This window comes from Puma concolor, chromosome A2 (genome assembly GCF_028749965.1).
Source record: "Puma concolor isolate L17-30 chromosome A2, mPumCon1.1.hap2, whole genome shotgun sequence".
NCBI classification, from domain to species: domain Eukaryota; kingdom Metazoa; phylum Chordata; class Mammalia; order Carnivora; family Felidae; genus Puma; species Puma concolor.
Genome location: NC_141668.1, coordinates 150,106,517 through 150,119,941, shown reverse-complemented (window position 1 = coordinate 150,119,941; position 13,425 = coordinate 150,106,517). Strand labels below are relative to the sequence as shown.

Genomic DNA, 13,425 nt, shown 5'->3' with positions numbered 1-13,425 from the left:
TGACCTGAGCCGAAGTCGGCCGCTCAACCAACTGAGCCACCCAGGCGCCCCAATAAACATTTTTTTTAAAATGTCACTATTCATTTGGTACTCCCAAGGTGAGTCTAGCACAGGAGCTATATCATGCCGCATCACTGGGGCCTCAGAACCACCTGGAGAGATGTAGTCTCCTCATTTTAAAGATAAGATAAACTGAGGCTCAGGGAAATTACCCCAGGCCACAGAGCAGTGGCTCCCCCAATTGCCACTAGGTCTCCTAAGTCATAGGGCAACCTCTTGCAGACAGGAAGATTAGGACAACCTCGGGCGGACAGTGGGAGCTTTCTTGCTGCGTCTGTAGTCTGGAAATGCTCTGAGGGCTGAGACACAGCGATCCAACCCCTAGCGTGGAGAGGACATGGGGCCGGTGCCCTGGAGAAGGTGGGCCCAACACTCCACTTCACAGAAGAGAAAACTGGGTCCAAAGAGGCTGAGGCCTCAGAGCCAGATGGGGCTGAGCCGGGCCTGCGTTGGTCGTTCTGGGGCTGACTGATGGGGAAAGCCTGTTTGGCAGTGCCTCCCAGCTCAGCTGTTGCCTCTTGTTCCTGCAGGTCTGCCTGGAACTGGCCCAGGTGAGGGCAGCGGACCTATTTCTGGTGGTGGTAGTGTGGCGGTGGCCGCAGCGGGAGCCAGGACTGAGGGCAAGGGGGAGCCAGGAGCCCCAGGTAAGACTGGATCCTCCTAGACAGATGGACATATGGACAGTGTGCCGGGGTGGCCTTCCTCTTTGGGCTCCTCCCCATCTGCTGGGGCTGGGGCTGGGGCTGGGTCGGGTAGGGGAAGGGTCACACAGAGTCCCTGGTTGAGTGAGGGGCCTGGGTGCCCAGAGCGGGCAGCAGTTGGCCTTGCCTATGAGGGCTCCCTGCCTGACACTGGCTCTTGGCCCAGGGAAGACTGTGGCCTTGGAGCTCAGAGGCCTGGGGCCCACCGGCCGTCTGGGGTGAGGAGGGGTGACATTTTGCTAGTCAGTTAGAAAGAAGGAGGGGCATGTGCCAAGGGTTCAGGGTGGATGTATCAGCTTTTCTATGGCCTCTTGTCTCTGCCTCAGGCTGTTCTCATCATCTCACAGGGAAACTGAGGTTTGCCCTGGGCCCCACAGTGGGTTGGACACCAAACTGAGAATGGAATGAGGTCTCTCCTGAGTTCTTTTCCACATCCCAGTTCCCTCATTTGCCCATCTTCTCTGGGGTGAAGGAGAGATACACAATTCTCCTCCCCAGCCTCCAGATTCTGGGTGAGTTAGGCAGTCTCTAAGTAATACTGGGGAAGGCTGCACTCTCTCAGGCTCCTTATAAAGCTAAAGATTCCTCCTTTTGGGGCCAGACCTCCTTCCTTCTGCCCTCATTATAATGAAAACAGCCCTGAGAGTTACCTATCGAATGTCCAAAGTTCAGTGGATAAGATTCTGGGGTGTGATTGAGGGGGGGTTGCTGAGGGCACTTGGAACCTAGGGAGTGACAGTGGGGAGGGGTGGCAAAGGTGGTCTTTCCTCAGGGAGGCCTCCCTGATCAACCCCTGCTCCTGCCCCTACTGCCCCACTCCCGCCCCTACTGGTATCTACAGGTTTTCGGGGGGCAGCAGGGGTGGGGGGTGGTGGTGAATAGATCAGTGGGGGCTGTGCTCTCAGAGCTTAACTTGGAGGGGAAAAAGGGCAGGAGGGCAGGAGGGCAGGGCCCTGGCTCCTGGGATGGGAGTGGGGGCTAAACAAGGGGAGGGTCATCATTGGGTCTGCTGTTTATTCAACTTACCATCAAACCTGGTGAGGGGAGGAGGTGACGTGTCCTTGGCGGGCTGGAGGCCTCTGCTACCTGAGGTCAGGGACCCACCCACTCCCAGCACTGAGCATCATGCTCTAAGAAATTCAACCAATTAGTCTTGGAGCCAGCCCACTTTCAAAGCTCAAACCTCACCTCCCAGCCAGCGCAGACACAGATATGCTCACACAGGGATATAGAAACTGAGCTGCCCTCTGCGCCCAGGCCTGCACACCCTCAAGTGCCCACACACCCTCAAGTGCCCACACACACACCACACATGCGCACACACATCCACAGGCATGCTCAAACACGCACTCGGGTGCTCGGCCAGTCACCCTTGCATTCAGAAGCCTGCCCACACACACCACACTGCCCATCCTGGGTCAGGAAACGGGGTCCTTGGTCAGGGTCACAACCCAGCCTGCGTCTGGCACTGAGGGTGAGGTTTGAGGTGTGGTTGTGACCACAGGTGCTCCAGGGGGCTGGGCCACACCAGGAGGTGGGCTCTGCCTGCCCAGGCATTCACCAGCCATCCTGCTCACCTGGGCCAGACCCCCCCCCCACCCGGCTGACCAGGACTCAGTAGGGGGTGGGGGGAGGGACGATGGGGGACGACTTCAGCTGTGCTGGCACCGTTTGTGGCTGCTGCCGCAGAGGAGGAAGTGGGCTGCCTGTGGTCATGGGGCTAAGGTGCTCGAAGGTGGGTGGGGGTCCAATCAGTTCCTCTGTCCCGGCAGTGTCAGTGCCCACAGCAGAGTTGCTGGGCTCTGGCAACTGGGAGGCAAGCAGGGTACTTCTCCCAGGGCGGTCTGTACACTTTCCAAGGCCTGGGCCCAGGGAGAGATCTGTCCATCCGAGGTGTTTCCGGAGGCTCACTTCCCTTGGGCTGCCCAGGAAGTGGTTTCAGAGTGGGACTGACCAGCCCTCCGGCTGTGGCCTGCCCCGCCCCGGCCTTGCCTGTGAGGGGAGCAGGGCCTGGCCAGTGGGTTAGGCTGACTGACCAGGCTTCCCGCTGCCAGGGCTGACCAGGCCTTGACAGAGGCCCGAGGAGAGGGCTCGGGGAGCTGAGGCTATGAAGTCCCCTGCAACCCCCATCACCCCAGCTCCTCCTTTCCTCTGAGCTCAGAGGCTCAGAGCGCTAACTCTGGCAGGCAGAGCTGCGTCGCGTGAACTGGCGTCGGCTGGGTTGCGTCTCAGGGATTAGCCGGCTCCAAGCTGTACGAATGAACTTGGACAAGTGGCTTTGATGCCTGGTGCCTCATCTTTCTTCTCTGACAGATGAGACAATGATAGCATCCATCTTCCTGCGGTTGTGCCGGAAGCTACAGATAATGTATGCAAAGTAGCTAGCATCTTGCCTGGCACTTTATTAGTGTTTAAGGGGTAGAAACTGGAGTTATGTAAAGCACTTAGCACTCAGTTTGTGGTAACAATCCCCCAAAACAGCAAGTGGTACTGATGGTGGGGTTATTATCGTCTGAGGGCCTGGGCACCGGCCCAGTGTCACAGGGCCAGGTGGCTGCACAACGCGGCTGAGAAGCCAGGTCTCAGGCTCCTTCACTCCCGCTCTGTTCTGCCTCCCGGTGGCAGTGCTGCAGGGTGGGGAGGGTACGTTCCATGTCCTCTGAGGAGAGGAGCTGCAGGGCGGAGCAGCTGTGCCCACTCAGCAGCCCAGCCCCCTCACTCCCTTTCAAAGGGAGGAAAATAGATCTCATGACAAATGGATGCAGGGAAGAGAAAGGCAGCTGCCTGCTGCCCCCTCAGCCTCCCCTGGGCCCCTTCCCTGACTCTGGTCCCCTGCGGGACCTTGGGCCTGGAGAAACTGACGCTGGTGATGGGGGGTGGGTGGTGAGCCCTCCTGCCAGACCGCCTGCCCTTTGGACCCCTGGAGTCAGCCTGTGGACTGGGAAGGGGGTAGACATCTGGGGATAGAAACTCCCCCTACACACATGTCCATACATACATCCTTGACACGTGGCAGCTGGTGACAGGGACATGCTTGTGCTAGCGACAGGGAGGGGAAGCCCTTTGCTATCCAGGGCCCAGAGGCTGGGGGCCTCGGGTGTTGGTGTGGTAATGATAGTGGTATTGTAGGCGGGGGCCAGAAGACTGGAGGGCTGGAGATTGGCAGGGGCCTGGGCTAGGAGTTTTGAGTGAGGGCATATCCTGAAGGTTTAGGAGCAAGACCTCTGCAAGCACCAGACAGACCTGGGTTCGAATTCTCACTTGATATTTACTGGCTGTGTAGTCTTGAGCCAGGGACTAGACTGCTTTGAGCCTCAGCTGCCTCATCTGTGAAATGGGAAGGTCAAGGAGTTGTCCATTTGAGACCTGAATGATAAGGAGCCAGTGTGTGTTTCAGAGGAGGGGCAGGAAGACAGAACAGCAAATGCGGAGACTCCTAAGCGGGAAGGAACTTGGCTGTTCAGGGAACTGAAAGGGGTCACTGTGGCCTGGGGCAGAGGAGTGAGGGGAAGGCAGTGGCCGAGGAGGTCAGGGAGGGTGGGTCAGGCCCGGGGGAGGCGCCTAGGCTTATTGGGAAGGAAAAGGTAACCATTAGGGACTTGGGCAGGGAGTGACGAGATCTGCCTTAGTTGCTGGGGCAGAAGGACTGTGGGGCCAGAGCAGAGGATGGAGAGCAAGCAGGTACAGAGCCTGGGGAAGGTGATGGGGTGCTAGGATGGGGACAGCGGTGGACAGAAGAGATGACTTCAGGGTAGAATGCAGCACAGAACTGATGGTGATGCTGTGTGGGGAGGAGGGTGAACCCCCCACCTCCTCTGGTGTCATGGGGCCAGTGCTGGCCCTGCTAGGAGATGAGGGGACACTTGCGTGGAGGACATGAGGAGGCCTGGCTCAAGTGCATTTGAGTGTCTCTAGAGCATGGTGAGCTTGGGGAGGCAGGTGGGCCCACAGGCAGGCCTGGAGTTTGTGGGACCTGAGCTGAAAGCAGAGACATGAGAGTCAAGAGGTAGCGTGCAAGCCTGGGCTGGGGAGGACGGGGTTCGGCGGGTCTTTGGTGGGAAAGTTCAAGAGGCCCTCGGTATGGGGTTGGGATGGCTGTCCCTCGAAGGTCCCTGCCAAGGTGCCCAGGAGGGCAGGCTTGCGGTGGCTGAGCCACTGTTTTCACAACAGCCCCGGAAGCTTTGGATCATGTCACTGGCTTGTTGGGTAAACAGGCACAGTGGAGCGGCTAGATCAGATGCTTGCTTGGTGTGGGCTGCAGGGGCTGGGAGCCCGGACCAGGGTGGAGGGAGACAGGAGGATTGCAGGGCCTTCTAGAACTAGGGCTGGAGAAAGCTTGTGGGTCTGAATTATCAGTACAGGGAGACCGAGGGCCTGAGAGAGAGAGCAGCTAGCCCAGGGTCTGCCAATGGTCTCAGGCTGCCTTTGCCAAGCCTGGTCTTTTCCCAGAGCAGCAGTCCAGAGCAGGGCATTACAGGGGTGGGAGGCTTGAGAGAGCCCCTTTAACACTGATCCTGGTGACAGGACGGCTGGAAATGGGCAGGGGGGCAGGTGTGGAGAGGCCAGGTGTGAGGGTGGAGGTGGTGATAAGGATGATGGTGCCAGGTCTTGCACTCAGCACAGCCTCCTAGGCAGGGCAAGATCACTCCCTTTTACAGACGGGGATGCCAGGGCACCTTCACCAGGCTCACAGGGCACCAAGGAGCAGACCAGGTCTGAACTAGACCTGTCCAACCCACACCCAGACCCCCACTCCTAAGTTCCTGTGTTCACTGCCCGCCATGGGATGGCACGCCATGGCCCTGCCTCTCTCCCGGCTTCTCCCGATCCCCAGATGGGGAGGCGTCATCTGAGCCCTGCTCCCCTTGTGGTGATGGGTGGCAAAAGCCTTAGGTGCCCATTTCACCTTCTCCCAAACACAGAGATTAATGTCAACTATGGGGAGAACCATGGGAATCTGGAAGGAGGCCTCTGGGGGTGCAGAGGGACAAGGTGGAGGAAGTAGACTCGGGGCCCACCTCTTTGGAGGCTGGAGGAGGAACCATTCCCACCCCCAGGCACACAGACATGCCCTCACCCCACAGGAGGCCAGGTGGCCAGTTCCAGAGTTAGAACTGGAGGGTCCCCCTCTGCCTCCCCACGGGGCTGCCCCATCGGCTTTGTGGCTTTGGGTGAATTGCTCTCTTTTTGTTGAGTTCTGCTCAGTGAGTCTGAGCTCACTGGAGGTCATGTGTGAGGTACCTGGCGTGGCCGTCCCACCTGACAGGTGTGAACCTTCCCCTCCTTCCGTGTGCCAGGCCTCGGACTGCCACCTGTGACCCCCGGTCTCGTCCTCAGCCTCCGCTGTCCCCTCAGACGGGTGGGCGGGGAGGCCTGCCCAGTGATGTATGCGACTGGCCCACTTCTTCCTCTGTGCACTTTGGACTTTGCTCTGGGCCAGGAGGGACTTTCTCTGCCTCCTTCCGTGGAGAGGCCCAGCCTGCCTGACACCCAGCTGCTGTTTCCCTCCTTAGCCGTTGTGCCCCAGGGGCTGTGGTCGAAAAGGCTACATTTGGACATTCCTGGTGCCAGACCCTAGCCAGACATGTGTGGGTGCTTCCAGACTTGTGTGTTTATCCCTGTGTCTGCCTGGAATATCTCTGTCCATTGTGCTGGTGATACCGTGTGTGCACACAGATCTCTCTGTGCTTATGAGTACATGAGGGTATCGATGTCTGTCAACAGGTGACAGCGGTTGTGGGGGGTGGTGTTTCTCAGTGTGTGTCACTGAGTCATCCTAGGAGTGTGTATGTGCCTGTGGTTACAACCATCTGTGTGTGTGTCTAACTGCAAGCAGGGTTCCCCATGTGTAACTGTGTGTTTGGGTTGGTGGGTGTGCCCGTGTGTGCACACATGTGCGGTTATTCTGGGAAAGACCCTCATGTACCCCCCACCCCAGCTCTTCACAGAGGCCCCCTTGTCCTCAGTCCTGCCGTGAAGGGGCCTTTGTTTCTCTCTCAGGGGGTACCTGGAACTCTCCCTCTGACTGAGCCCAGGGCTTCCCCAATCCTAGGACTAGCTGAGTGACTCAAGGCCTGGGCCTGGCATGGACTATGCCCCCAAGAAGGTCCTATCCTCACCCCTCCCCTTACCATGTGCTGGCAGGAGTGAGTGTGAGCCAGTGACAGCCAGGGTCCCAAGTCTTGCCTCTCAGACCCTTCCAGATCCTCTGACTGGCTGGGCCAGCTGCACCCCTGCACATCTCTCAGATTGAAGCCTGGTCCCCATTCTACCCCAGCCCCTCTCGCTCCCTTCCACTCACTACCTGAGCAGCGGTCATATCCTCCTCTGTAATTACATATTTATGTGACTGTCCCCCACCTTCCTAGCTGTGAGTTCCATGGCCCAGTATGTCTTGTCACTGTGGTGCCTGCTGGCTGGGCCTGAGGAGGGCTGGACTGGGCCTTTGGGACTTAGAGCCCCCACCCCATCGTGTGCAGAATTATGTCACCACCTGTACGTGCTTTCCTGGGAAGAGGGTCCACATCTTTCATTGGTTCTCAGGGTATGACCACCCCTTTGCAATTGCAGAGGCTTCACTCATGCTGCTCAGGCCTCACCTGTGATTCCCACTGGATCCCTGTGGACTGGGTCAGCCTGGCAGAATGATTTTTGAATGTCCCCAGGACATTCATATGTGTGGCCAGAGCTGAGAAGCCCAAGACAGGGACTGAGACAGTGCCCAGAGAACAGACCCAGGTCCTCAGCATGCACTTCTCAGACAACTGCACAGGGTACCTGTAGTGAGTACATGAGGCAGGGAAGAAGCTGGCTTCCTGATTCCCCAGGGTTGGCCTTTAGAACTGTCTGGAAGGATATGTAGGAATTCAGGATATTCTGGCTGAGGGAATAGCATATGTAAAAGAGGGGGCTTAAAAGCGAGACAGGGGTTCACAGAGTAGCCAGAGGTGAGACCTGAGGTGAAGCAAGCCAGGGCCAGGCTGAGGTCTGGGGTTTCTCCAAGGGCAGTGGGAGCCCAGGAGGTTTCATGGGTTGGTGGTGACTGGGGTCGCTGGGGAAAGGGAGGAGAGTCCACTGCAGTGGTTGGTCTGTGAGGGGCGGGGCAAGAAGGAGCACTCGTGGGGGTTGAGGGTTGGGAGCAAGTGTCTGGACTTGCTCTGGGACTTGGCTATGATCTGAGACCGTAGCTGGTCCTCCTCCAAGACAAAGCTGGTCATATGGAGGCTGGGGCACAGGACCTGGTGGAAGGGCCTTAGAGGGGACCTTGCCTAGCCCTTCCCCTCCCCCACCTCCTGCTCTTCTTGATGAGCCCATTTCCTGGGTTGTGAAACCCCTGTGGCCTCTCTGACTTGCTTCCGTCTGGGAAGGCCATCTGGGGAGGCCATCCTCCCTGCCAAGCCCGGCTGCCTTGCCCTGTTGCTGCTCTGCCAGAGTCAGCCCTGCTCCATACTACTGATCACACTGCCTTTCACTCGCCTTCACTCCCACTCTCTGGGCCTCATGTGTCCTCCCTCCTTCATTCATCCTTTTAGGCCCAAGTGGGCTAGACCTTGAACTACTTCCCAGGCCGGGTCTGTATACCGAGGAAATCCTGGGCCGACACTGCCTCCACTTTGCAGCCACCTCCACCCAGCCTTGACTGGCGGCGGGTGGTGCCTTCCATGGGCAGGCGACAGGGGCTGGCCCCAAGATTGGGCAGATATGTGTGGGAAAGGGTTGCATGGGAGGAGGGCGTCTTCTGCCCCAGCAGCTGCCCCGGCTCTGTTTGCTTGCCTTTGTCGACCTCAGCCTGCCCCCTCTTATTTCTCTGGCAGATTTTCTGAGGGAGCCTCCATCTATGTTTGCACACACTCCCCAAGAGCCTGGCCAAGTCTCTCTTCTTGGGGCCCCACTTTGCTCCTCGGTCCAGTGGGCATGTCCCTGTGGCCTATGAGACAGAATCCAGTGCCAGGGAAGGACCGGAGTAGAGGGGCCAGGTCGGGTCTGGGGACCTGGAGACTCTCATTGCAGGACCTCATTCTTGGTTTCCCCCCCCTGCAAAGAGGAGATGGGCGGGTCAGTGTCTAAAGGTCCATCTCTTAGATATGTTTTGACTTAATGGGTTTTGTTTTTCACCTTTAACAAAACTGTTATTGAACAAATTACACGTGATTGCTGTGGAAGAGTTAGAAAGTACACTTCTATTCCGGATGGCACACCTCAGGCCATGTCTCCCACATCACCCCCATTGCTGGAACACACTCACGGGTATACACGTGGATGTGCAGCATGCACACTTGTCCTCTGTGCCCCAGGAGTCCTCACCAGTGCGGTCACTCTGCCCACCTCAAGGTTGGCCTTGTCCACTGCCCTGGACGGCCTGGGAGTACATTGCCCTGGAGGAGGTGACCTGCCTGCTCTGGTCCTGCCCAGCACCACCTTTCCTTACCTCTGGGTGGCTGGTCTAGGGTGGGGTGGGGAGCCGAATCAGTGGGCCCTCATGCCTTGGGACTGGAATCTAGTATGGCCTAGGCTTCCCCAGGTTTTGAGCACCAGAGGCTGGCCCAAGGGGCTGGGATGGGCGGAAAGGTAGAATTCAGGGGTCTGTACCACCCTCATACAGAAAAGGAAGAGGTCCTCAAGGTCAGGTCTAGGACTGGCCCAGAGGGGGTTGGGCAGACAGACTCTGATTAAGCACAGGGCACCACTCTCCTGGTGCCCTTACCCCTCTCCTCGTTTCCTCTGTCCTCAGTGTCTGTGTGTGGTGCTTGGCACATTTATCTGTCTGTACCTTTGCTCCCTCTTTCCCTTTGTCTCTTCTTCCTGACATGGTATATGGGAAAGAACATCGGCTGCAAGATGCAGGCCTGGATTCAAATCCTTCTACCACTTACTGGCTGTGTGACCTTGGGCAGGGCATTTAACCTCTCCAAATCTGTTTCTTCATCAGTAAAATACCCACTTCCAGAACCAGCACGGACACGAAGTGAGCTAATGCCATTACAAGGTTAATCTGGTGTGTGTTGGCCTTAGGGAAGGATGATCCTTCTTATAAGTGAGGGTGCTGAGATTCACCCCCAGATCCTCTGACTCTGTGTCCGGTGCTCCCCCACTTCATAGGGCTGCCTCTGCTATGGGCTGAAGAAACTGGAGAGTAGAGATTAACAGCCCACTGCTAGCTGGGAAAGGCCTGGCTGGCCTCAGCCGGCTCTGAGGGGCAGGTCCTCATGGAGGTCTGTGTGGGATCAGCCCTTGCCACTTCCATGGCCTGGCAGAGCGGCAGTGAGGCTGAGCCAGTGGCCTTCCTTTGGGGCCTGTGGGCCTGGGCCTATTTGCATGGGGGCTATAAATAATCGGCACACCTTGCTTTTGTGCTGTTACTTCAGTCCCTGGTTTCCCCACCAGTGTTCAGACTGCAAGGTAGATGGGCAGCGCTGGCTCCACTGTGCAGGGCCCAAGACCTCTCTCAGGGTCACGTGGTAATAGAAGAAGATCCTGGTTCATGGTGTCTGTCTCCCTCCTGGGGTCTGGGCCGTGCAGTGGGGTGGAGGGCCCATGCCCTAGTTTTAATCTACGAAGTTGGGGCTTGGGTGACCCAACCCTGGGGTTACTGCTGAGTAGCCCCATGGGTCCCCCTCCTCATGGCACTGCGGCCTGGCTGCACAGGTTTGGGGCCAGGGCTGGGGCTTGCTGTGGTTACGGTTTCCCTCCAGTGGCTTCTAACTGAGCAGCAGCTGCTCTGAGTGTGATCATTGGGTGCTGGAGCACAGGCCTGATTGGCGGCCTGCGAGGCTGGGCTCTGCTTCACATTCCTGGGGCTTCTCTGATTCCATCTCCTCCATGCAGCGCCCTGGGGTGGTCCCCATGGACAGAGGTGGGTGAGGTCATGGAGCCTGGGACCATCTGGACTGGGCCCCAAGGGGAGGCGGTGGGGAGGCATCTTGACCGCTTGCCTCAAATGCCCAGATCATTTTGCCACCAAGGCTACCCTGACCCCCTCTCTCGCAGGAACCCAGGCCCCTGCAGCGTGACTACTGCTCCTTTGTCCCTGCCGGTGTGACCACTCAGCCCTCATCCTCTGAGATACTCAGAAAGCCCGTCAGTGCCCCACCCTGGGTCCCAGGGTTATCCTGTTGGGAAGCACACGGCCCAGCGTGTCTGCTGGGGTCGGGCCTGGGGGTTGTGGATGCAAACTTGTGGCAAACGTGTGCTGTGCAGGGGCCCTGCCGATCATCTGGACCCCCCCAGGGAGAACTCAGCCGGGTGCTCCACACCTTGGGTCCCCAGGCCAGCAGGGTGGCCTCACGAAGGGCACGATGTCCTTTTTGCCTGACAGTTTGGGACATTCACCCAGATTCACACACACACACACACACACACACACACACACACACACACACACAGCCAGCCTGGCCCATGGAGCCTGCTCTCTTTCCCATTCACACTAGCTCAGTGCCCACTTTGTGCCACCCACTCACACCTTCAGACACGCCAGCTCACACACTCACACACGCTTGAGTTCAGGGAGGAGCCAGCAGCCCCCCACGGCTGGCTCCTCCTCCCTGCCTACCAAGAGGTCATAGTGGCTGGTTTGGCTGGTCTTACGCTGAAGGCTTTGGGATCTGAGCTCAGATGTGAGCTTACACACCCATTCTGGCTCCTTCTGAGTAGGAGCCAGGCCTGGGCAGGGGACGTGGTGGGGTCTGCTTTGCCTGGCGCACCTCCCCTCTCCCCTGGCTGCTGGCCTCAGAAGACCGGCGGGGCCCCTGGGCTGGGCTTCAGGCTGAGGTCAGTGTTTCCTGTGAGCTCATCTGGGCTGGGAGCTCTCGGCAGACCCGGCTGCTACTCTGGCTGCCTTGTGGAGGAGCTGGGGGAGCTATCCCCGGGGGCAGGGCGGCTCTGGCATATTCACATGTATGTGGGGGGGGGGGTCTAGGGGCACGTGTCTGAGACTGCCGCCACGCTGGCTTACGTTCAATATGGAGTGAGTACATACGTATGTGCATGTACATGAGTGAGTGTTCGTTCAACCATGTTTATGGAGCAGCCTCGTGTGTGGGGCCCAGAGCCAGTGTCCACGTAGGTGTATGAGGGTACACCCAGGGGCTTGCACATGTGGGCCTCCTCCGGGAATAACAACCCAAAAGACCCTCAGGGTCACCTCCTTCAGTGACCCTTGATTTGAGGAAGAGCAAGGGATAGGGCGAGATGTGGGGGTGACCTGTGTGGTTTAAAAAACAAATTCAGTGTTACGTTCAACATTAAAATAGTTTTATATTTGGGAAAAATTAGTTGGAAAGCGCAGGCAACCTCTGTAGGATGAGGGGCACCTGACCCAGAGGGGCTGGGGTTCAAAAGGTCAGGGGTGAGGGTGGGGCCTTTCCCTGCCCTGGTCCCTGAATGAAGTGGGTGCTTAATTAGTGGAATCTCAGCTTTAGCTTCTGGCTCAGCCTCAGGGTTTCCGTTTCTCCATCTGAAAGGTGAGGGTGGTCATCTTGGCCCTATTTGTCCTCCTGGGTAGTTATGAATAAAAAACAAACTTCGAAAACCAAGAAGATCTGCAAGGGAACAGGGTGCAGGGAGGCAGGGGTACCGTCCTGCCCATCTTGGCTGGCACTGACGTGCTGGAGCCCAGCATATACTGAGTGCTCAGCACATAGTACGTGCACAGGAATTGGGTATTACAGGGGGCCTTAAATGAGTCTCCAAATAAATGACTCGTGGTCACAGACTCAATGCCTCCAGGGTCCCAGTAGGTTTTGGAAAGGAGTAAAAAGGGGGCCCCTGGCCTGGAGTAGACTGGCAGGGGTGCCAGCCAGCTGTTGCCCAGTGTGCTTGAAGTCACATCTTCATTTTACCAGGGATGCCACAAATCCAGACTTCCAGAAAACTTCTCAGTTTTGACAACGGCAACTAGAACTAGTGCCCTGTAAGCACTAACTCAATGGGCCAAACTCAATGCGGTGAGAGTCCCCCGGGGGCACCCGAGCAGCGCCTCCTGGGACTGTCCCTTGCTGCCCGGCCTCACCCATTCTGTCTGTACAGCCGTACTGCAGGCCCCAGCATGGCACCGTTCCTGCGTATCGCCTTCACCTCCTATGAGCTCGGCTCCCTGCAGGCTGCGGACGAGGCCAGCCAGCCCTTCTGTGCCGTGAAGATGAAGGAGGCACTTAGCACAGGTAGGACTGAGAATCCAGGCTCGGTGGGAGGCCCTGTAGGGCCCATGCCTTGTTCCCCTAGAACTTCCGAGGGATCCTTCTCTTCCTCATCCTCACCTCCTGGCCCAGCCCAGCTGTGGATGTAGGACCGTGAAGACCACCGAGTGCCCGTAGGGCCTCTAGCATTGGCTGTGTAGAGCCTTCTCCAGGGTGATCGTGGGGTGGAGGTGGGGGTGGAGGGGGGATTCTGGCTCCTCCCCCCTTGGTGGGTTCACCCAACAATTTCCTCATGCTCATCTGTGCCAGCCCCTATGCTGGGCACTGAGGACACTGCCATGCTCCAGGGCTGACTTAGCCCTGCCCTCATGGGGCTCACAGTCAGGTGTGGGAGCCAGACAATGAGTCCCGTGACAGGGAAGCCCACAGGAAGCACTGTCCTAGGCTGGGCTCAGCAAGGTCCTCCTGGAAGAGGCAAACATCTCACACCATTCCTTCTTGCTTCTGTCCTCACTTGCTGAGCCCCTGGC

General features: G+C 58.0%; 1 protein-coding gene across 1 annotated transcript in view; it reads left to right on the top strand.

Moving 5' to 3' along the window:
- PRKCD (protein kinase C delta) overlaps window positions 1–13,425 on the top strand; it is a 29,828-nt gene that overhangs the window by 3,147 nt on the left and 13,256 nt on the right. The window contains exons 2-3 of the mRNA XM_086697933.1: window positions 591–704; window positions 12,786–12,919. Of these exons, the coding sequence (XP_086554059.1) occupies window positions 12,805–12,919 (115 nt within the window). The 5' untranslated portion in view covers window positions 591–704; window positions 12,786–12,804. The remainder of the gene's footprint in view (window positions 1–590; window positions 705–12,785; window positions 12,920–13,425) is intronic.